Source organism: Octodon degus, unplaced genomic scaffold (assembly GCF_000260255.1).
Source record: "Octodon degus isolate 3935 unplaced genomic scaffold, OctDeg1.0 scaffold00044, whole genome shotgun sequence".
NCBI classification, from domain to species: domain Eukaryota; kingdom Metazoa; phylum Chordata; class Mammalia; order Rodentia; family Octodontidae; genus Octodon; species Octodon degus.
This window is the reverse complement of record NW_004524620.1, coordinates 7,148,760-7,172,729: the sequence shown is the minus strand read 5'-3', so window position 1 is coordinate 7,172,729 and position 23,970 is coordinate 7,148,760. Positions and strand designations below refer to the sequence as shown.

General features: G+C 36.1%; 1 protein-coding gene across 4 annotated transcripts in view; it reads left to right on the top strand.

Annotated features, from left to right (window-relative positions):
• The window catches only part of Mpdz (multiple PDZ domain crumbs cell polarity complex component), a 178,128-nt gene that overhangs the window by 72,915 nt on the left and 81,243 nt on the right, over positions 1 to 23,970 (top strand). For 3 of the 4 annotated variants that reach the window (XM_023715825.1, XM_023715823.1, XM_023715822.1), the window contains exons 15-21: positions 1,009 to 1,173; positions 3,997 to 4,182; positions 5,254 to 5,463; positions 7,960 to 8,076; positions 9,868 to 10,035; positions 18,682 to 18,963; positions 19,203 to 19,326. In XM_023715825.1, the coding sequence (XP_023571593.1) occupies positions 1,009 to 1,173; positions 3,997 to 4,182; positions 5,254 to 5,463; positions 7,960 to 8,076; positions 9,868 to 10,035; positions 18,682 to 18,963; positions 19,203 to 19,326 (1,252 nt within the window). The remainder of the gene's footprint in view (positions 1 to 1,008; positions 1,174 to 3,996; positions 4,183 to 5,253; positions 5,464 to 7,959; positions 8,077 to 9,867; positions 10,036 to 18,681; positions 18,964 to 19,202; positions 19,327 to 23,970) is intronic. The other variant, XM_023715824.1, reaches the window with a different exon arrangement.

The following is a 23,970-nucleotide window of genomic DNA, read 5'->3' as shown; positions in this document are numbered from 1 at the left end:
AAAAAAAAAAAAAAAAAAAGACCTGCAAAATAGCTCAGCAGATTAAAGTGCCTGCAAGCAGGTGCAGGAACCAGGGGTTCAATTCCCAGGGCTTGCTATGCCAGCCTGGCCCCTGGGTGCACTGAGACAGCAGTTGATACTGGGCATGGTGGTGCGTACCTGTAATCCCAGCTCTTGGGAGGCTGTAAACAGGCAGATCATTATGAGTCCAATCTAGTAGTGAGGCCCTAAAAATCCTGAGGACCCTTCCCTAAAATACAAAAAAAAAAAAAAAAAGAAAGAAAGAAAAAAGAAAAAGATCCACTCCAAGCAGAAATTTCAAAGCTCTGTGCACATAGAGTTTCAGACCTTACTTTATGTTGGCTATTATTTTTCTTTAGGTCCAGAAATGTACAAAATTCTTCTGAAAAGTTTTAAAAATATGTTTAATTTGTAGAATAAGTAATGAACTTTTCAACAGATTGAAAAGTCTCTCCCTAACCCTGTCATAAAATTTTATTTTGATACGTATTTTCTCTTAAGTCACTTAGGCTGGGCTTGAACTTGAAATGGTCCCACCTCATCCTTCCATAGTGTGGAGGTTATAGGCCTGTGTCACCTTGCCTAGGATTACAAATGTGTGCCACCATGCCAGGCTGGGTCATTTTCTATTAGCAGCTTCATAGATGCAGTTTAATGAACAGTGTCAACTTTTAATGACTTTCCTCCTTCTTCCTTTGTGGATATTTTCATCAGCTTACGTTTTCTAGAATCCTCCACTAGTAGATCAGATGTGGATGGAAAGTAAGAGTTTTTCACGGAGTTGTTTGAAAGCTTCAGTTATAGCCAAACTTTAAACTTGTGCATAAGTTGCTTTAGATAGTACTTTCAGAGGTCCAATTGTAATTCTGGGCCTTGTGAGCTATGATCATCATTATCACAGTAGAATTTATTTAATACAAAAAGTTTTTTAAAACAATAGTCATATTATTAATTGTTTTACTAATTGACAAATGCATCCTTTTATAGGTGAATGGCATAACTTTGCTTGGGGAAAATCATGCAGATGTGGTCAATATATTGAAAGAATTGCCAATAGAGGTGACAATGGTGTGCTGTCGTCGAACTGTGCCTCCGACCTCCCAGTCAGAATTGGACAGCCTGGACCTGAGTGACATTGAGCTAGCAGAAAAGGTATAGAGCTTAGAGATGAGGCTAATCTGAATATACAGTGGAAAGGGTGTACTGTGCCAGAGATGTGAGCCATTTTTCCTTTTTTGGGGTTTGATTTCCTTGTGTACCTCATGATTAGAGGGACAGTCTTGAAGTCGGACACGCCTGGGCTTGCATCGTGCTTGACACTCACAAGCTGTGTGACCTTGGGTAGAAGGCACTTTGTCTTTCTCTATTATGTTTTTCGGTAAAATTTGTCACGACAGCTGCCTCCAGTTGCTCTGGATGCTAATGCAAGTAGTAATGTTAGGTATCATCACATATAGGCATTTGTATAATTTACTTGCAATAGTTCTATGGAACAGATGCTTATATATCCCCATTTACAAATGAAAAACTGAAATATATGAATATTACATATGTAGTACACATATGGAAAAACATACTTATGTGTCAATTCTGTGTCTGGCACAGAAGGAGTAGCTAAAATATGGGTGGACAGGTCATTCATCTATGGAGGTCTTATTTGCACCCTCTGCTTTTATTTTTTTATTTTAATTAATTTTATTTTTATGTATTTGGTCCAGGGTCTCACTACACAGCTCAGACTCATAGTGTTCCTCCTGTTTTCAGCCTCCCCAGTGCTAGGATTATAGGTGTGCACCGCCATGCTGGATCTTGGTGGCCAGCTTGGCACGCCCGGAGGCAGGGCCGGCGCGACATGCTGTACTGGGGATCAAACCTGGATCCCTGCCCTACTCTCTGCTTCTAAAGTAAGAAATTTGAAGGCTGGTCAGATAGCTCAGCAGATTAAAGCACCCGTTTAGGCAGATGCAGGGACTAGGGTTCAATCCCCAGCATGTTGTACCTGCCCTGCCCCTGCAGTGCACTGAGACAGTGATTGAGACTGGGTGTGGTGGTGTGTGCCTGTGATCCCAGCACTTGGTAGATGACTCCAATCTGTATAGTGAGACCCCTGTAGACCCTGTAATAAATACACCATAAATAATAAATTGATAGTAAGAAATTTGAGCTCCTAAGATATGTAATGAGTTTCTGTAATATCCACACATGCTCATTTTCATGTCTTTTTTTTTTTCCATTCAGATCGAAATATCAAGTGATGTTGATATTCAACTTTTTAGAAGATGTACAATACATTTCTAATGTTCAGATTTGGGTTATACATAATTTATAGCCTAGCTAGATCTCATTTAAAATATAATAAGAGAGGATGTTGGGATTTGACTTCATTATACTGAAGGAATAATGGAATAATTTTGAAAATTCTGAGGAATAAAGTTAATAATTTAATGAGTGACAAGAATAGAGTAGGAACCATAACTCCAGATCATGTACAACACAAAGGCAAGAATCCTCTCTATCAGTGCACATTTTAATATGGTTTAAGTGGGATAATTACATTAAAACAGGTGGTGATATTTGTATCCATGGTCCTCTGATGTCCATAATTGATTTTTCTTTTTTTGTGCTGGGGAACGAACCTAGTATTTTGCATTTTCCAGGCAAGTGCTTATGCTGCTGAGTATCTCTTTGCCCCCTCCATAATTGATTGTATTTATTTTTTTAAATAATTTTATTGAGAAATAGCAATGAGACAGTTTCAAACTGATTAGTAGGACAGTTTCAATAATTAATACATTGCATATTGCTGTCCTCTTAGTGATTATTCATAGTACAAGATACAGACATGATATCCTGTCCACAAACACTGTTAGAACAAATTTTTCTATTCATTGAATTAAGAGAAGGTAGCTGTATATCTATCCTAACTATTTTGTATATACAGATACAAAATGGTCCTTCATTTATAGCCCCTTTTTTGTTTAGTTTTGTCAGAGAAGGGTATTGCATTGTCAATTAAATATTGTAGGTGTGTGAATTCAGCAAAATATTCTGATATAGTCCAGTAGTCTATAATAGTGGTGGGTTTTCCGTAGGACTGGCAATGTCAGAAGTTGTTGACTTGAGCCTTTTATAGCTCAGCATATTAATATGGCTTTACTTTTTATACTTTGTTTTTATACTTTTCTGCTGGCTAGTTAAGCATAATTGATTTTAAACAAAGATAGTATACGAATTACAATTCTTTCCTAATCAACATATTTTTTCTTAAATTTGATGTTTATACATGCACATGAAGTTGAATTAACCTGTACTTTATTTTTATGGAAAGAAGTTAACATGAATCCTAATTTCTGTGTTTGTAAATGTTTGTAAATGTTACTTCATTTAATCCTCAAAAATTTCTATGAGTTGAGTAACTGTGAAACCCAGGTCAAGAATGTTGTTCAAGGTAAGAAAGCGCCGGACCCTGACCACTAGGCCATCAGGGAAGCTTGTTCAGTGTGACAGAGAAGAAATCACAAAGTGAAGCTTCAAGCCTAAGTAAATATGATTTCATATCTAATGTCTTGGGACTGTTTAATTTAGGAAATAATACTGTGCCTAAGTCACAGCACTTTGGATCCCTTATTTGCATGAAGTATAAAACATATCTATATCTGTTTATCTATATATACAAATTCAGCTGAATTATGTATCATAAGGATTTTAAATTTTATTTACTCTTTTTCTGACATAGAGGTGATGAAAAAAATGAAAACCACAAGTGTGGTACTACAGTATAACCATTGTATCATTTTATAAGAAATCTTTAAAAGTTAACCAAATACTAAGTTGTAACCATGTTTAAAACTTAGTATTTTTCTTCTTTAACACATTATACCTTAATGCTTAAAGGAACCTTTTCCTGGTCATGTTGGTATCTGTGTCTGCTACTCCAGTGCCTCTGAAATAAGAGATACCTGGTCTGTTATCTAGCCTCATGTCAATCTAGGTGAGCTCATCGGGTCCTCAGAGACAGAAGACCCAGTGCTGGCGATGGCTGACACGATTCAGAATGTAGAGGAAGTTCAGGCTCCCCTGGCCATGTGGGAGGCTGCCATTCAGCACGTAGAACTGGAGAAAGGGAGCAGAGGACTTGGCTTTAGCATTTTAGATTACCAGGTAAGTATATACTTACTTCTAGCTCTTTTTAGAAAAGACGACATATACAAAGTGTATAATATTGAAAGCAGAGAAAAATAAATGTTACAGTAATTGAAGATACTTTATTTTCAGTGAATCTTTCTTAATAGTAATTCATATGATTCATTGGTTACCATAAAGGATTTTGTTTAACATTGAATTCATTGAGATATTTTATATTTGAACTCTTAGAAATTTGGGAACCCAATACATTTTAGGAATATCATAGAAATACAGTGCTTTGTTATTTGAGAAGTCTATTTTATTTCTGTGTTCTTGGTTGATGGATTATATTCAGTTATACTTTATAAGATATTAGATACACATTTGTCTTATGTACATGGTAAATTTATCATATGACATATCATAAGTTCGGATATTCTAGTTATTTCGCTAGGTAAATGGACCTGTCTAAAATGTCCAGTGTGGCCTGTCCTTACCTGCACTGTGTTCTGTGATGAGGAGATAAGGACCTGCTGTCTGGTGGACACCATGCTTGCCTCTCACCGATACCAGACAGAGGCTGTCCCCGTAACTCCAGGGAGCTGGATTCCTAGCTCTGGAGTCCGCCCATCATGTTCTGAGGTTGAGGTCGCTGTGTAAATGCAAGCCTTGCACTGTCAAATGCTCTGTGACCTTGCATTTCTGTATTTCCTTTCAAAAGAGCAGGTGCTACATTTAGCACACTCTCATCTAGTAACATCTACTAACAAAAGCTGTTGTTAATAATAACTTATCTAATATTTAGTCTCAAATGAGCTATAAAATTTGACTGCTCAAAATAATAATTTAAAGTCTGTACATCTGCTCAGGAATTCTAGCAATTGAGAGTGCTATTGTTTCTGGCAAGTTCTTCATAAACTTTCTAATATAAAATAAAGACAACTGATGTCCAAATAATTCATCGGAAATTTTGTATGGAATTTTTTATATGAAATTTTTAAGATACTTGAATCAGTTACTCGTTCAGTACAATTCAGACAGAACAACACTGAAGAAGTTTTTCGGTGTGAAAGGAAATGAGTTCTCATCGCTGTTCCCTTCTGTCAGGACCCCGCTGATCCCACAAGCACTGTGATTGTAATCCGGTCTTTGGTGCCTGGTGGCGTTGCTGAGAAGGACGGACAGCTTCTTCCTGGAGACCGCCTCATGTTTGTCAATGACATTAGCCTGGAACACAGCAGTCTACAAGAGGCAGTGGACGCGCTGAAGGGAGCGGCGCTGGGACCTGTGAGGGTTGGAGTGGCCAAGCCTTTACCTGTAAGAATTTAGACATTAGTGCTAGCCTTTCTATTGGTAAGAAAAACGGCTCACGGGCTATTTTTCAGCTTCAGATGTTCTTGTGATTAAATTATGGCTCTAGGTACTTTCTGCCAACATGCTTATGAGCCACATAAATATATATGGATTTAATTTTCAGTAAGATTATTAAGAAGATGAAGGAAAGAAAATAGCTGGGATACTCACAGATAAATTTGTAACTTTGCTTTGTAATTTTTTAACCTTGTTTAAATTCAATAATAAAGTCATGATGAAGGCAAAATCGGGTGTTTCAAGAAATATGTATTCAGATATTAAGATCCCAATGTATTGTGGGTACTGAGAATGAATGCCATAGGCAACTAATAGTGGGCTCTGTAATCATGGTGGAGCAAAGTAGAATTTCCATCACAGTGGCTTGAGTTCTTCAATTATTTTGATCTTAACACATTTGTTGTCTGCTTACTGTAGAGCATGAAATTGAACTTTGCAAAATGGGTTCATCATTTTGTAGCCTTCCCTAATCACAGGAAGTAGCTCCCGTAGTGTGTCTTGCAATCTTGGGAACAGCAGATGAATTTATGCTACATAAAGCAGTGCGTTTTGTTAGTGCACTGTGACATGGTACTTAATACGTGGCTACTGTAGTGTGATTAAATATTAGACACCTTGTCAATTTTTATAATTTTCTCAGGTACGTAATTGAGTTTTAAATGAAAGGATGATGTATTGTCTCTTAAAAAATGCAAGCACTTAGATATATTTGCATAAACAGCAGTAAAGATTTATTGATTTTTTTATGAATACATTTAAGTAAAAAGCTTTCTAAGTGTATGTCTCAGTTACTCTTCTCTCATTGCTGGGACATAATACCCGACACCCAAAATGAAGGAAGGGGGTTTATTTTGCTCAGAGTCAGTGGAGGTTCAGTCCATACTCTGCTGGCTTCCTGGCAGAGGGCAACAGTTCATGGTGGCAGCAAAGGGCCAAGAGCTCAGCCAAGGAATGGCTGCAGCTCTGGCAGCTGGCTAGCCTCTCTTCCCTCCTTACATTGTAATGCAGATTACCTGCCCCAGGGCAAGTGCAGCATCCACACCCACCATAATCAATCACAAACTCCAGAAACCACCCCTTGGCTGCTGGAGGCTTTAGGGGGGACACCTAGGCACAAACCTTAGCAATGTACTTTAAATTTAAATTATTCTGTGTGCCAGTTTTATCCATGAACAATTTCAGTATCATAAAAATGTACTTATGAAGAAGTAAAAAGAGGGAGGGAAGAATGATGAAGATGCTAAACCAACATAAAACCAAACCAAGAGTACAGAAGTCATGAAAAAAGATCCAAATAAAGGGTAATGTAGGGGTGAGGCCATTATGAGACTGTAGATTGACTGAGGTTGGCTCATAAATTTGGTTCTGATTTTTCTACTAGACAGAAAGAAACAGCAAACATGATTCAATGTGAAGTTTTTACTGACCTTGAGGAGAAATTGTACATTTATTTTGAAGCACAGTCTTCTTTTTCTTGCTAGTTCCAAAATAAATCTTATAGTACAAAGTTTGATATATGAAATTTAGTATGCATTATAAAATTGGATGAGTATAGCTATTATTTTAAGTGATGCTAATAAAATCATGTATTTGGAAACAAAAAACCCCAGATTTTTTTCTGTGTTATTTATGCACGTGTACACCTATTGATGATGTGGAGTATATATCTAAATATTTTAACTCATTTTATTGGAGATTGGAATAGAAGTGTTAGATTTTTTCAGACATTGTGTTCAGGATCATAGTATAACAAATAGCTCAGGACAATAATTTAATACAGACTGTGTTTTACTATTTTTGTTCTGCTTTCTTATAAGCTGTACTAAATTATTTGGCCTCACTGTAGCTTCAGTGACATTCTTTGTCAAATAAATATTCTTTAAAGCAATGTCCTAAAAAGAGGTGACAGATGATAGTTTTTTAGTGTTTTATTTCTCTGTACCTGTTTTTAAGTCTTAATAATTTCACATCTGCTGTCATTATTTGGCCAGAATATTTGACAGTTAAAATGGCCTGAAGATTTTTTTGTTGATTGGTTTGTTGGTTGGTTGGGAGACCAGATAGAGAACAGGACCTTGTGCTTGCCAGGTAGGCACTTTAGTGGTTAAACTATATCCTTGGCCAGATTAAGTTGTTCCTTTTGATAATCTTTTATAAGAAAAGTAAAAAACAACCAGAAAGATTCTTATCTAACACATGATGTTTATGCTAGAATGAATACCTTCTTTGAATATTTTCAAATAATGTGTTAAACATGGCTGTTTGTCAAATTTATACTTAGCACTCAATGTTAAACTCATTTGGTATCATTTTAAAAACCTTCCCAGTTTTTACTTCTCTTTCTTCATTTTTCTGCCCTGTGGCGTCTGCCCTCCTTTCTATTCTTCACCACTGTCTCTCTCCTGTGACTGGCACTTACACGTCCCCCCCCCCTCCCCGCAGCTGTCACCAGAAGAAGGCTATGTTTCTGCGAAGGAGGGCTCCTTTCTCTCCCCGCCACTCTCCTGTGAGGAGCAAGGTCTGCCTGCCACAGTCCTCCGCGGGCCTGACTTGGCTCTGGTTAGTGGCCACACGTTATCCAGCTTTCTTTTCAGATTCTTGTATGTCTCTCTTTGCCTTTGCAAATTTTCTGAATAAAACTTACCATACTCTTTGCTCAGTATATTTTAGAAATTTATTGTGTTCATTTTACTTTCAACGAGATTATGACCTATTTCTTACACTGTATGTATTTTGGTAAGCCAAAAGTTGAAGTTCTTTTTGTTAATCTTTTTAAATTAAAAGCTCTCAAAGTAGCTCTTTGAAAAGTTGTATATATACTACATATAAATATACTAAATGTAATTTCACATTGTAGTACTCAACATACCAAATAAGTATTGGCCCTACTCTCAGTGGTCATAATTTAGCATTCTGTTGCCAATGAAGGGCACTATTATGTTAAACAGTACCCAAACATAGCAAATTACTTCCTGAAATGTCATAGGAAACAGTTATATCATTGTCTTTATAAAATATCCCAAGAAACAGTTTTCTCTGTAGTTTGCATAGCATCTTTCAACTTCTGTAAGCGTATGTCAGTCAACGAGATGCGTCTCACTTTTATGGATGCTTGGTATCTCACATTCATAATAGATAGCCGGCTCTGCTCCCTCGCCAGCTGCGTAGTGTTGAGCTGCCCGCCTGTCTTCTGGACCCTAGTGTTTTGTCTCTGTAGTAATTAAGCAAATTGAGTTTTAGAATTTCTCCTAAGATTCTAAGGCAGTAGGTATAGAAATTATATTGAGACATTCTTTCTTAAATGCTGTTTAAAATATATTTTATCTATTATGATTGTGGCACAAGCAAGTTAATACCACCTATCTCAATAGCAGATACTAAGTATTCATTATCTAGTTTTGTTGTGCATAATGTACATTGATAAAAGATAAACCTCTACTTAGTGACTCACTAATGAGTTTGAACTTGATCTAGTTATCAGACCAATGAAATGTATTTTAAGTGAAAGTTACTTTGAAGTAGTCTGTCCATCTGTTACTGGCCTTTTCAGTGACACCTACTGCAGTGTTACAGTGCTTCTAAATTCTAAGCATCTGAGTTGACATGAGAATTAAATAGTATATGTGGAATTCACTACCAAAATAATGAGGAAATGCTGATAGGTCAAAAAAGTGTGAGCGGGAGTAAATGGCGAGTGTCAAACTCAATATGATCGAGTTCCTTGACTCTGCCATAGAAGATAGTAGTGCAGTTTTTTACATAAAACATGGTGAAGTGCTCTGTCCCATTCATATTAGTTTCCTAATAGAGGTGGATAGTGTAAAGCTTCATCATAACCAGATGATAATCAAGTCCCTTATTAGAATAATTTCAGCATAAAATCAGATTTTTTTTTAGTTTCTACAACTTAAAATGGTTTTAAATTTTAGTCAAAGGTGAATTAGATAAAACCTAGTGAAATTTTGAAAATGTAATTGCTTTGCTATGTGTTTGAGTGTTTATTTTAGTTGAAAAGAAGAGAGTACCTTGTTCATTTTATTAAATGCTAAGAGTTAGTCATGTGAATTTGGAAAAATAAAGTATTTTCTTTAATTTTAAAAATGTTTACACTGAAAATGGATCGTGGCCCTTGTTACTTTTAGCCTTTCACTAATAGAATAAATTGGCTTTCAATGCCAACATTGTGTCCTAGAGGGGGCAGTTCATCCTTCTCTTCACAGTGAATGGGTCTGATGTGCCCAAAGGTGGAGAGAATAGGATCTAGAAAAGAGTGATACTGCTGTGCTTTTACTCTCAGCTGTGATGTTCGTGATGAAACCCAATTCCCTACTGATGCTGTTTCATTCCTAGGTAGATGCACATGATGCTGGAATAGCAGATGAGTCCACATTTGAGTCACAGTACTCCCTTGATAACGACAGTCTCTACTCCACCCAAGCCTCTGTCTTGTCTTTCCATGGCAGTGCCTGCAGTGAGGCCCTCAATTACGGCCCCTCCCTTCCATCATCTCCACCCCAGGTGAGAAGAAAAAGCCATTTTATTTATGAGAAGCCTTTGTGATAATTTTCCAGAGGTTATTGTGTAAGAGCCAGTTGTGGGAGTAGCATATTAGAGACATATTTCTGTAGCTATGGATTCACTATCAGAATAAATTGCAGTTTTCTTTAGCTAGTGTTAATTGCTTATCTTTCAGATTAGTGTGGATTGTTTTAAATGTCGGGCAGAATGATAGACACAAAGATTCAGAGTTTTGTTAGAGGGCTGGGGAGAGAGCTCAGTAGAATAAGCGCTTGCCTGGCAAGTGCAAGGGCCTGAGTTCAATCGCCGGTTCCACAAAAAAAAAGAAAAGAAAAGAAAAGAAAAAGAAAAAAAGTTTTGATAGAATCTTTCATATCAGAATTCATGAAATGTATTTTCCAAGTTGTGGGTTTCAACATTACTTATTTTGGAAAAAAATTATAAGAATAAGATTGTTTTCTTAATGTTTTTAAAACTAACTTATCTATAGTTAGTAAAATATTTTCAGTATTAATGTAATATTTACAAGCTGAGGCAAATTTATGCTATATTTTGATATAAAATGATGCCAAAGCATAATTTATATAAAAGTCACTGAATAAAGTATGTTTATATCACTGGATATCAGTGAAGGGTTTGTTTACTGGTTTGCATCTCATCTATATTTTAGAAATGTTTTATTTGCTTGAATTCCTCAGTCCTACCACATTTTCTTGGTGATACACTCTATTATGTTTAGTAAGTAATAATTTTAAAATGTCTAATAATATTTTAAGTGCAAGATAGTATTTCTTACTTTGATTTGTATTTACTGATTACTAGTGAGAGTTAATACTTTTCCACAATCTGGCCATTTTTTTTTCATATTTACCAACAATCTTTCTTATATTTTAACCATTTTATTTTGGTTACTTATGCTCAGATGATTTGAGTAGTTTATAGATCTGAAAGTTAATGCATAAAGCAATTCGATGAATATTTTACAAGTATATATACCTGTGTATGGTGAAAATCTGAATACGTGTAGGCATGCTATTTTCCAACTTCAGGAAAGAAATTGTCCTCATTGAAAAAAAGAAACATGGGAACTTAGCAGTGTATATCATACTGTTTTAAGAAAAAAAATGATTGAAGAAAATATCAAAATATATTTGTTCAATTTAGGCAAAGTGTAGATATATATTTTTTTTATTTTTCTGTGTTGGAGATATACCACAAATATACTTTAAGATAAAAACATTGGATGATTATTTTCTGCATAGAGTGAATTTATGGAAGTCTCATTTATGAAGACATTAGAAAGTTGTGGTTCATAGGTCTAGCATATTTTCTCCTTTCCCAAATAACAATTGCTTTCGGGCCAGCACAGGTAGGAAGTGTTTCATTTTTATGTTCAGAGTGCTCCTGTTTTCCTTGCAAATGGAGCTGGGCAGTCTCCTTGGATTTGTTTGAGTGGAGCAGCTGTTCTCTCCTAGCACACCGGAGCCTGGCTGGTTGGCTGAGTCCTGTCTGGAATGTGTTCAGCCTTTCCTGGCCTTAGGGCTGGAAGCTGAGTTCATCTCTCAGTGGAATCTGTTAATCCACACATAGCATACTTCTTTTTTGCCAGTGGGACAGATTGCGTTGTTTAATTTAGTAATTGTTATTTAAAGGGATGACACAATCTGCATACTGAGAAGCCTGCATTTTACAGGGCAAGGGCTGCCTGTGTGCAGCACTACATATTGGCTTACTGCACTGTGTTTGCCTCTTACTTCGTTTTCTTCCCCCTGAGTAGTTTACTCTTTCACTGAAGCAAATTTGGCAGCCTGATCTAACAACTGAAATATTTAAACTACAAAACAACAAAGCATTAATGAGGGTGTTCTAAAACACATTGTAAAACTACTGTGTACTTTCTGTTTCTTAGAAAGTAGGACTATTCCTGCAGTGTGGTATATCTCTACATATCCAAATAAAAATTATATAAAATATCTTCTTAGGGCTGGGGATATAGCTTAACAGTACAGGCACCTGCCTAGCAAGCACAAGGTCCTGACTTAAATTTCCAATACAAAAATACATCAGTAAATAAATAAATAATTCTTCTTGTTTCTTTGTACTACTTTCATCTTAAAAGACAGAATGTGATTTATTATAGAATTTAGAACTGACTTTTCCTTGAAAAATGAATTCACATTAAGACTTTTAAATCAATAAAACCATACATATACATATAATTATTTAAATATATAGTATACATGGATATTTAGGAAAGCCATCTCAATGCTTATTCAAAAGGATAACATAGAATGTGAAGACCTCCAGTGATTACTGAGATTTTTGATTTTGTCAAATATAATCACATGGCCTTGAATGGATAATAATTTTACCTGTCTCTCCTTGATGAGAGGTCTTTTGACCTTGGTCAGGTATGCTACCTGATAGAAGTTGTAAGATCTAGCCAAGGAGCATGATCTTACTTAAAAGGAAGCCTTTGATTTGTTTGATTGCTTGGCTTACTGACTGGTGATTATTTGATTGTTTGTTTGTTTGATTGATTGATTACCATACTGTAGATTGAAGCCTGGACCTTTGCACTATACTGCACAAATCTATATCCATAATCCTTAGGTTTGTTTGCTTAGTCGTATTTTATTTTGGAAGAATCTTGCTAAGTGATGAGGGTGGGCTTGATTTTGTAACTCTACTGCATTGACCTCCCAGAATGCTGGGATTACAGGCATAAGCCACCATGTCCCGCTACAGCCTTGTTCTTCAATGTAGAATTTAGGACTAAGCAGGAGTGTGAACAACAAAGAGTAATAATTTTGCTTCTGTTCATACAAGTCTCCTATTTGGGGCCTACTCTACTTCTTTAAACAAGAACTTTGCTTCTTTCTCTTAGTAAAAGTTTGCAGTAAATAATATTTACATTCCTTGTGTTGAGTTGGTACATGTACATAGCGCATCTTAATTCTTTTTTTGATCCTCTTTCCCTCCTCTCCCTCCACTGTGTCCCGATATCCTTCCTATATGAGAAAGATCTATTTTTTAAAAGAAATTTATATTTTCTTAACTTGATTGATTATCAGTTTAGGATTTAATATATTCCCTTGCATGTCATTTGAATTAGTCAGAGGCAGGTCTTTCAAATGTGCATTTTAAAGGTACATGGCAATAGACAGTTTTTCCTTTTTTTTTTATTAATACTTGTATGTCCTTTTCCTTGTTATCTCCGAAGACATGACAAAATGCAGATATAATTGTTTTTTAAGCTTAACATTTGTAGTTTTGTTTAAAAGCTCAACATACTGAGGGCCAGCCAGATAGCTCAGTGAACTAAAGCGTCTACTTAGGCAGAGCACAGCAGCTGGGATTCGATCCCTAGCATGCCATGCCAGCCCCACCCCTGGAGCGCACTGAGATGGTGATTGAGACTGGGTGTGGTGGTGTAAGCCTGTAATCCCAGTCTTGGGAGGCTGAAAGCAGGAGAATCACTAGGAGTCTAATCTATGTAGTGAGACCCCGTACACCCTGTACACCCTGTACACCCTGTACACCCTGTCCTAAATACATTTAAAAAAAAAAAAAAAAGGCTCAACAGACTTTCTGAGAAGATGTTTGCATTACCTTTTCCTGTTTTAACATGAAAATATGACCACTGGATTGAATAACTGTGTACTGAGTCTGCATTTCCCGTCCTCAGTGTCTCTTCACCTCCCCGCCCTCCATGGGCACCTGGACTCTCAGTCTCTAACTAGGGGTGAAGCTGCTGCCAGTATGGTCATGGCTTTCGTTCTTAAGTGCTGCTTCCACCAGAAAATTATGCTGATTGTAGCACAGGTTGAGGTTCCTGTTTATCAAGATAGGAACGTTTCTATTTGTACTTCATATACCAAACACAATTAATGGATTCTATTTTACTTGTGCATATATCCTATATAGTCCTACAGATTTTCGTTTACTGTTAATCTCTACGAAAATATAACTGCTTTTACATCCATACTTAGAATATTGATGGGTTCTTGGTGTTATTTAGAAAAGTTAAAATCTATACTAGTTAAATAACTCCAGTTAAAATGACTGATTGTAAATATCATACAACAGTGGAGCCTATCAAAGATGTAAAAGATACTGCCTTTACCCATCCAGGCATCAATGCCTAATTAATAAAGGAGTCACACTGTGGCCCAGAATGATAGGGGAGGCACAATAAGCTGGAGCAGTGGTGCACATGTATTTTTTTATTTCCTGGAGTATAACAAAACTTCATCTGTTGCTTATTAGAACAATGCAGGTTGTAGTATTTATTCTATATAAATTGTCTCAATGAATGAGATGTCCAAGTGTAACCTTAAGCCTTTGTCATACTTATAATTCCAGTAAGAGCACATTGCCATGCACCCCCACCCGCACCCCCACCCCCACCCAAATTATTTCCACTCACTTGAAGCACTTATCGCATAATTACCATTTGAATTAGGTCTGGAAGTTCTCTTTTGTGAGTGACTTGAGGAAGTGTGATAACCACTATGGAGAATGTTGCTACAGAAAGCCACCTGATGCAAAGCAGACTGGTAAAAACATTGTGTTGTGTCCTCAGACCCCGTACCCATCCAGATTGGCACCGTGTAACTTCTGGCTCTTCCTTAAATTCCAAATGGCCATGAAATGTAAATGTTTCAGATTAATTCAGGACAACAAGACAGCTGTGTCAACACAACTAAAGATACTTACAAAAGACCCTGGGCACCTGCTTTAAAGAGTAGCAAAACAGATAGGATAAGTGTTCAAAATGAGGGGGATATTTTGAGGGACATTGAAGTGATTTATCTTTTATTGTAATAATTTTTAAAAATGTAAATGTTAACTATTTTTCAATCACAATTTTTATGAAAAGTGGAGGCAAATATTAATAAGAACTTTAGGAAGCCTTCAGTTTAGATATTGTGATGCACTAGAAAATTTAAGTTATTATTTAGCATTTTATGTGAAAGAACTTGTGTTTCTTTTAGATCATAAGAGTTAAAAATAAAACTCAGCTGTTCAGCATCCAAAAATGTTTCTGTGGTGGGAGTGTGCTGTCCACTGTGGCGGTTAGCTGTTCCTTGTCTACAAGTCTGTGTTAACTCCTTCCTGAATAGTACACAGGAATTTCCGTTACACCATTTTCAGCAAACATCAGCTAACAAGGCTGACTTGACCTCTTTTACTTTGAAAAGCAATTTTTCTAATTATTTTCATTTTAGACATGGGTGAGATGATTTATGGCTAATTATTATAATTAATTTAGCAATACTGAAGCTAACCAGTGCTTTAGGAAGGACTGTGTTACTTTTCATGAGAGTAAGATAATCAGAGTGATATGAATGTGACAGCAGGTTCCTTAGACTGAGTATGTGGAACATACTACTTTGCTATTATTTCTTCCTAAATAATTTAAAAATATTAATTGCTCAAATGATAGACCAACAACATTCATTTCTGTTCCAGGAATATTTGATGATATCAGAGATAACTTGCATTTAAGAAAAGAAGTTTAATAAATTATGTTGCAAGAGTTAAATTCCTCATTTACAAAAAATACAGACCCACATTTCTTACATTGGAAATAAATTCTAGAAAAATTGAATCTGAAAAACTGTTAAATGTCTATATGACAAAACATTATGAATAGAGGAAAAATATTTGCAGTGAATGTAAGAACATGTTATATTCAGAAGAGGTCGCTGACTAGAACAAGTAAAAATCACCTGCTAAATTGTTTCAAAAGTATTTAATATGCATGCCATTTCATTCCATTTATACTATTAATTTCTTTTAGTTAATTAAAAACAAAATTTTGTGCTATCATCTGTTTCTTTTTTTGTAAGAATCTCTTTTTGTCTATGTCTGTGTCTTGGTTTTTGGTACTGGTAATTGGTGCTCTGAGTAAGTACTTTGAAGATAATGATACACAGTGTATTGACTATTGTTATTCTCTTATTTTGTTAAAATTTTGTTTTATTTTCACAAAATTAAAGTGAATAAAGTATATGAAAAGAGTGTTCATTAAATGTGTACAGATGGATTAATTGTCAGGAATGTTATAGTAAAAGACTGCTGAATATTATTTCTTACAGACCAAATTACCAAATTGATCTCTACTTGTTAAGATTTAATAGGCATTCCCATTGTCTCTTTTTGTGAGAGAGAAGTTAACTGCTAAGTTTTTTTTTCAGGTTTTTTAAAAATCATCTAGGATATAATAGATACAGAAGTGAATCATATGAATAGTAGTTTGCTTTAAAGTTCTAATAACTTTTATTTAAAATGTTACATTTAAAAAATACTACATTTTTATTTCATAAAATGTGCTTTGAATTCTTAAAATTGTGTTTCACTGAATATTAAGTGTTTTCAATGGGTATTAACATTCTGCTGTATATACTAGTTTTTGAGTATTTGCAATAAAAATTTGTCCCTGAAAAAAAAAAAAAAAAAGTTTGAATTCCATTGCACTTTCCACTCCAGTCCTAGTAGTTCATAGCAAATACATTTTCACATATGTGTGTGGAGTCACATAATATAAATGACTGTAAAAGCTAACAACTATGGGACTTTTTCTTTCTAGTGAGGTTTGTTTTTACTATTTTGTGGGGATTAGCTTTGTTTTCCAAACATTCCTGCATTCAGTCCTCTTATTTTCCCAAATTTTCCTTGGTAAGGAAACCAAAGTAAAGCTGCAGGTGTTCAAGTAACACCTAAGCCCAAACAGCTGAGTACCTGTGAACCGGGCTATGTACCCTGGCCTCTCCTGCTGAGGAGAAATTTTGGCCAAGAGAAGATTAGGTTTTGCCGGGTAAAGCCTAGCCTACAGGGTAATTTGTCATATCAAGGTGTGACTATACAGGGAAAAAAGAACAAGGAAATGTACCACCTAGTGTTGGTTCTGTGTAGGTTTTAAAAATGTGTTGTCTTTCAGATACATGTGAACTTATGTGTACATGTGTACTTACATGCACATATTATGCACACAGACTAGAAGAGGTGAGTAGCTAATTAGGGCCAGCCAGTTACTTCCATTCACAGAAGGAATGCAAGTGTGAGCTATGAGAGAGGCCTTTCATGTTACACTCTGTAGATGTACACAGCACACATTTGCACAGCTTGGTTCTTTCATGGGGCAGTGTGTTTGTATGCTACTTTTGCACTTTAAAAACATCAGTTAAAAACTGAAGGAAACATAGGTTTATTCAACAACACTTGATAAGGCGACTTTTGCTCAAAACACATAAGTAATGCAACACATCCGCTGTTAGTGCAGATACATGTATTTATATAAAAATATGAAATTTCACGGCTTCAGGGAATTGTAGGACGTGTCTAAAGCATGGCCAGAGAGGGGGTCTGTGCTACCCAAGGGTTCTGAGTGCGGAGTCTGGGTGAGAACTCTGACAAGCCAGCTTGTGTCCTTTCCATTGTATCTCACTAGACACTCATGAAAAATTTGCCTGTGGTAACCTGAACTGCAAGGCTTTCTTTTCTTCTCCATGAATACCTATAAATGCTTATCCAAAATTTTCTCTCAGAAGTTCTTTTAAATCCAATTTTCTGGGGAGATAGCTCAGTGACTTAAGCGCCTGCCTACCAAGCACAAGGTCCTGAGTTTGGTCCCTGTACCAAAAATAAATAAATAAATAAATAAATAAATAAATAAATGTAAATCCAATTCAATTAGTAGCATAATTTGAATTCTCTGACCTCATAGTATGTAGGAATTTCAGACGGATTGGAAATGAGCTACACTTTAAACACTTAAATTAAGATTTGGAAATATAAATTATCTGTACACGTTATGTAGTGTAAGCCAAACAGTTATATTTGTGGGTGCAGGTGTGATCAAAAGATGTTAATGGTCACAACCATGTCACTGTAAGAGAGACGTTACGCTTAATTCCCTTCACAACCTCCCCCATGCTCTTCCAACACAGCCGCCTGCCCCGCCGTCGCCGCTTCTCTCTGCACAGCTCCGGAAGTCCTTTCCCGTGAGTCTGCAGCTGGGCTGTCCTGGCTGCCCCTCGCCCTCCTGAGGTGGCCGCTGCATTCACCTTTCACAGTTATCTTGACTGGGGAAGAGCCAGGCACTTCGGGTGTCAGGCCTGGTGGGTAAGACGGATGAAGACACGTCAGCGCGGCTTTGTTCTGCAGAGTGCCGTAAGCAGTGTGAAGCAGTTCATGGTCTTGAGGCAGCTGCGAAGACATTCACAAAAGAAAATGTCCAGACTTGCTTTTGAATGTGGCAGAAATGATGAAATGAGTGTGTTGGAAGGTTAGAAGGTATAAAAAGGTTGATATTGAGGAGGGATTGATGACACTTTTTTACTGTAATGAAGCTTTAAAAATTACTTTTAAACCTATACCATAGTTTCTGCTCTTACTGAAGACTATATATGAATGATTTTTTTTGTATGAAATGTTACATACATATAAACCAGTAGGAATGAGATGTATGATTTGCAGGAAATGTACTAAAAGCATTTATGAAAATATGTGAAAAAATCTCCTAAGTATGTGTTAGTGCTTTTTAGGTAAATAGTTATGTTTTTCACTAAATAGATGTTCACTAAATAGTCATAAAAATTGATGTAGGTCAGCCTATGATTTTTATTTTTTAATTATCAGGATGTTGATGAAAATTCTTCTGATCTAGTACATGATCTGCACATGTCCTTAGAAGAACTGTATGCCCAAAGCCTCCTGCATAGGCAGAATGAGACTCCGTCTTCAGCAGACATGAGTATGGGGTCTACTTCTGGGTTTGCTGTCAGTGATTACACGCCTGCAGATCCTGTTGGACAGTGTGCACACGGAAATGCCGTGCCTTGGGCTGACTCTCGGCCACCACGTGAAGTTGTAGCAAGCGCAGAACTTACTTTTCCTGTGCTCCCTGATTCAACTGGAAAGGTAATATTGTAAAGACATGGCTTGTGTATGGCAAGATAACAAAGAATTGGAGTGTCTGGCCAATCTATTTATTTAAAATGAGCACTTGTCTGATACTGAAACACTGAAGCAACTTTTGAACTTGTTTCATTATAGGTTCTTGCTGAATAAAGCATTACTAGGTGGAGCACATGTGTAATGTTGAAACATTCCAAAGTCTTGTTTTCCTTTCTACATAACTTGTTTTTTCTTTCTTTCAGGGCTCTGAGTGCCTAATTGAACAGAGCTCTCTGGCCTCAAATGATGAGTTTGTCATGCTTGAAAATATGTCCAAGGAATCTTTTGAGAGGACTATTACTATAGCAAAAGGCAATTCTAGCCTAGGTAAGTTCCTCATTTTCTACATATCCCCACTTCTTCAAACTGCAGGACAAGGGGAGGTATTGAACATGATAAGTTTCAATGTGTACTATATATAAGGAAATATTGGACTGGGGGTATAGCTCAGTAGAAGAAGCGCCTACCTGGCAAGCACAGGGTCCTGAGTTCAATCCCCTGTACCACAAAAAAAAAAAAAAAAAAAAAAGAAAAAAAAGAAAAAGAAAATATTGTTTAGAAGTTTTCTTGTAGTTTTTATGAGTTTTCTTTTTATGTCTATTTTTCCTAAAATGGTTAACAGGATTGTTTACTTTATAGTCACTTAAATTCCTCATTCTTTCTCAAAGTAATCAAAAACTTCAATTACATTCAGGTAAAAGGGTTGGGATATAGCTCAGTGGCATAAGCGCCTGGCAAGTGCAAGGTCCCAAGTTTGATCTCCGGTATAAAAAATAAATAAGTAAATTACATTGAAGTAAAAGATATAAGTATTTTTTGTGTATGAAACAGCAAATCAGAAAAGAAATTCTTAGAAAAATGAAATCAGCATTTTGGAATTCTGAATTCTTTGGAAAAGTAAATTATTAGTTTCTTTGAATGTAAACAGTTATGTATAAGTCAGTTTGTATCTAATCTTTTTCATTCATTGAAATAAAGACTAATAGCAAGAGGTGAACCACTATCAAAATATAAATACACTTTGTTTCATAATTCTTCCCATGTGGCAGGATTTCAAAGTCCTCTGTTACCCAGGAGTTGTTTCAGATGGTTAGTAATAGCAAAATTCTTGGAATTGGGAAAGAAGCCTTCCTCTGGAAATAACCATGATTACAACAGCTAAATCTGTGGAGGACGGGAGAGGGTGATAGATCAGTTATTCTGAAAGACCAAGTACAGCCCAAGACTAGTTTGCTCTGTATCAGGGATCCTTCCTTTTATGAAGGAATTTTTTATAGTAACACATTATGCAGGCAGGGTTCTATGTTCTTGTTGAATTGGAGGCTTTGCAAAGCAGTTCCTGCAGTAGTTAGCTGGTATGACTCCTGCATTTGTCTCCTAGATTTTGTTCTGTTTGGTGGTTTCTGGGCCCCATCAATAGCAGCTAACTAGAAATGATAGCAGAGGCTTTATAATTTGTTGCAGTAGTACATGTATGATGTGTAAATATGGACACATTACCTTTAACACCCCCTCCCCAGAATATCCCCACCCTTGCTTCAGACACAGGGGTCCCGCTATTCTCAGGGCTCACTGCAGCAGTCTGCATGTCCTCTTCGTGAGTGCCATCATGAGGAAGGTGCTTCCCTGTGCTGTCCGGTGGAAGGACCACTTTATGAACTCAGTGGTGTGTGCTCATTCACCTTATGCACCAGCTCTGGCGCCAACTGACTTCTCTTTCCCAAAGTCAAAGTGACCATGAGAGGTAGGCATTTAGGCAAGAGTCATAACCTTGAGGCCTTCGTAACAGTAGAACTAAAGACACTCGTAGAAAAGGACTTCCATGACTGCGTTTAGAACACAGCAGGAATGACTTTCAACATAAAGGGGAGTGTTTTGAGTGGATTTGTCTCAGTTACTCTTCTCATTGCTGGGACAAAATACCCAACACTCAAAGTGAAGGAAGGAAAGGTATATTTAACTCACAATCAGTGGACGTTTCAGTCTATACTCAGCTGGCTCCAAGGCAGGGTGGCACATGGCAGAGAGTAACTGTTCATGGTGGCAGCAAAAAGCAAGTGACAAGAGAGTGGCAGCAGCTCAGGTACCTAGCTAGCCTCTCTCCTCTTCTTACGTTGTAATGCAGATTACTTGTCCCAGGGTAGGTGCAGCATCCACACTCACAATAAGCACACAGAGGCCACCCCATGACTGCATGAGGCTTTGTGGGGTCACCAATACACAAAACTGTAAAAGGATTGTTGGCAATATTTATTTTTCTATAATAAATTTTTAAAAAATTAAATATTTACCATAGTGTTTGATGATGTCTCATTGCATTTAGCAGAGTGATTTAATAAAATTTAGACACTTGAAATTTCTTTAACTCTTTAATTAGGAGGCAAGTATTATAGATATCTAATCCGTGTCAGATTTACTTCATCAGTTTATATTCTATTTTTGAAACAATGTTATTCATAATACATTCTTACTCCATAGAATATTGATAGGAATTTTAAGTAATTTGAAGATGTAGTAAATTTAAGACAAGTTTCTTTTGGTATTATTTCTCAGTATCTTTGATACTATAGTTTATATTCTGTATCTCTCAGAAAATATTATTGAATGTAACATTTCCAACATTTAAATGGCCTTAGAAATTTTTAATTGTATTTTTCTGTGCAACTCATGAAATAGAAAATTTCTATTTAAGAAACCTTATTCTACTGTGATTACTGAAGTATCATTTTTTTTGTATTCTGGCCACTACACATAGGTGCATAATGTAGTCCCTTTTCATAAGTAATGTGAGTTTAGAGAGCGTGCTAGTTAACAAGATCTGGGAGACATTAGAATATCATACATCCTACAGTAGACTTGCACGTAGAGAACATTAAAGACTTAAAAGGGAGGAAATAGCTAATTCCTAGGTTCTTGCATGTAAAGGAATTTAGAAAGTTTTTAAAGAGGAGGAGATAGTTGATTTAGATAATAATGAGTAGATTCTGTAAAACATTAAAATGATTGAAAGGTGTTATTTTTACTACTTGAAGTAACAAAAAGTATGATGAATAGCATTTTTAAAACTGTAAGTAGTGTCTAGCTTTCTGCTGATACAAGAGCATGTTATAAATGATCTAGCGGTGAGCTCATTTCCTTTAGACTTCTAGCCTCTCTTTAATTAGCTGTATAAGGTTTGCAGTTTGAGCTGTCTGGACAATTGTTTTCTTTTCTCTAGAGATGACCAGAAGAAATTATTAAGAAACATTAGGTTTCTGCAAAATCTTCCATAATCCCTGCTTTAATTTCATGAGTCACTCTAAATTTTTTTTAACCATGTCAAGTTTAGGATGGGAATATTGTATGTGAATTATGCACACATGTAAACATGATACAGTGACTTCTAAAAATACCTAATCTTGATTTTTATAGGTCTATAGTATATTGGTTAGTTATATTTTATGAGGACTTGATGCTAAAAACCAAGGTTTTTAAAGGGGGAAATGGGAAGGAACATACTATATTCCCTTCAGTGATTAGGTATAGAAGTATATAGGTAGACTCAGGAATAAAAGTGTTCAACCTTTAGGAGGCTCAGAATTCCAATCTGACCATGTCTGATTCTTCTACGTCATACAGTGCAGTTAATATAGTGCCTGAATTAGGAACACATTGTGATTACTATAAGAACAAGCTTCATTTTGAAGCTAAATTAAGATTCACTTTTAGCTTTTAGAAAGCAGTGTACTTTATTTTGGGTTAGAGGTACATTTTATATTTTTTTGTTGCTTTTGTTTTATTTTTTTTTTGTTTTGTTTTGTTTTTGGTACCAGGGATCAAACTCAGGACCTTATGCTTAACAGGCAGGTGCTTAAACCACTGAACTATTTTCCTGGCCGAAGGTACATTTTAAATATATCTTGAGTTTTATTTGTAGTTTTTCAGCTAGACTTTATTGAGCTCTTTGTGCCAAGTACTTGAAACATATTCCTCTTATGCTTCTTAACTCCTTAGATAATATGACTAGTAGACTTTAATTCCTTAAACACTAATAGTAGAAGTTACTTCCTATGTTAAAGATGAGTGGACTATTGGAAGTAGTAAATTTAGATTTGTAACCAGCTCTGTAGTTCCACAGTACATGACTTGGACTTTTGTACTGTACGTATCCTCTTCTGTGCCCTCAATTTGAGATATATTAGTGACAACAAAATGTAGTTAGTGGATCTCACCTTCAAGTTACTTGATGTTGTCATTTACTGAAAAAGAATATATTACCTGAACTAGCCTGACCTCTTGGTTTGTATGGTCAATATGACCTTACTAGTATGAGTGACTAATAAGCCATGACTTAAATATGCTATTTAAAGTGAATTCAGAGGTCGTGGTGACTGTGGTGCATGATGACTTGTTTCATGGTTGTGGCTTGCTTTAATGTAGATTGTGTGACAGTGATGAGAACAAGGTGCCATGTTAGATTCTCAGTAGGGAACATTGGATTAAGTTGTGTTTTGTGGTCACGCGTTTTGGTTTTAATATGGTACAGTTGTTTAGTGAAGCTCGGTGTGAAGAGTGCCTGTGCAGGCAAACTTCAGTGCTTTGTTGGAACAATTCAGGGCCATCCTATGTGATGATAAGAAACTCAAAAATAGATAAAATAGTATCTTTATTCTTTTGTGCTTTTAATGGAAAGTAGAAGTGTCTTATTAATAGAAATGCATTTTTTTTAGGTTGTTGCAAATTGGTCTTGAATCTTTTTTTTTCAAAGTTTTATTGATAAACAGATAGCAATGAGACAGTTTCAATTCAAATTGGAAGTACGGTTTCAACAAATAAAACACTGCATATATTCTTCTTAGTGGTTAATTGCTGTACAAGATGCGGACTTGTGATCCTCTTTACAAACACCATTAGAAAAAATCATTCTATTCATTAAGAGAATGCAACTATATATCTATCCCAACCACTTTGAATACACAGATACAAAATGGA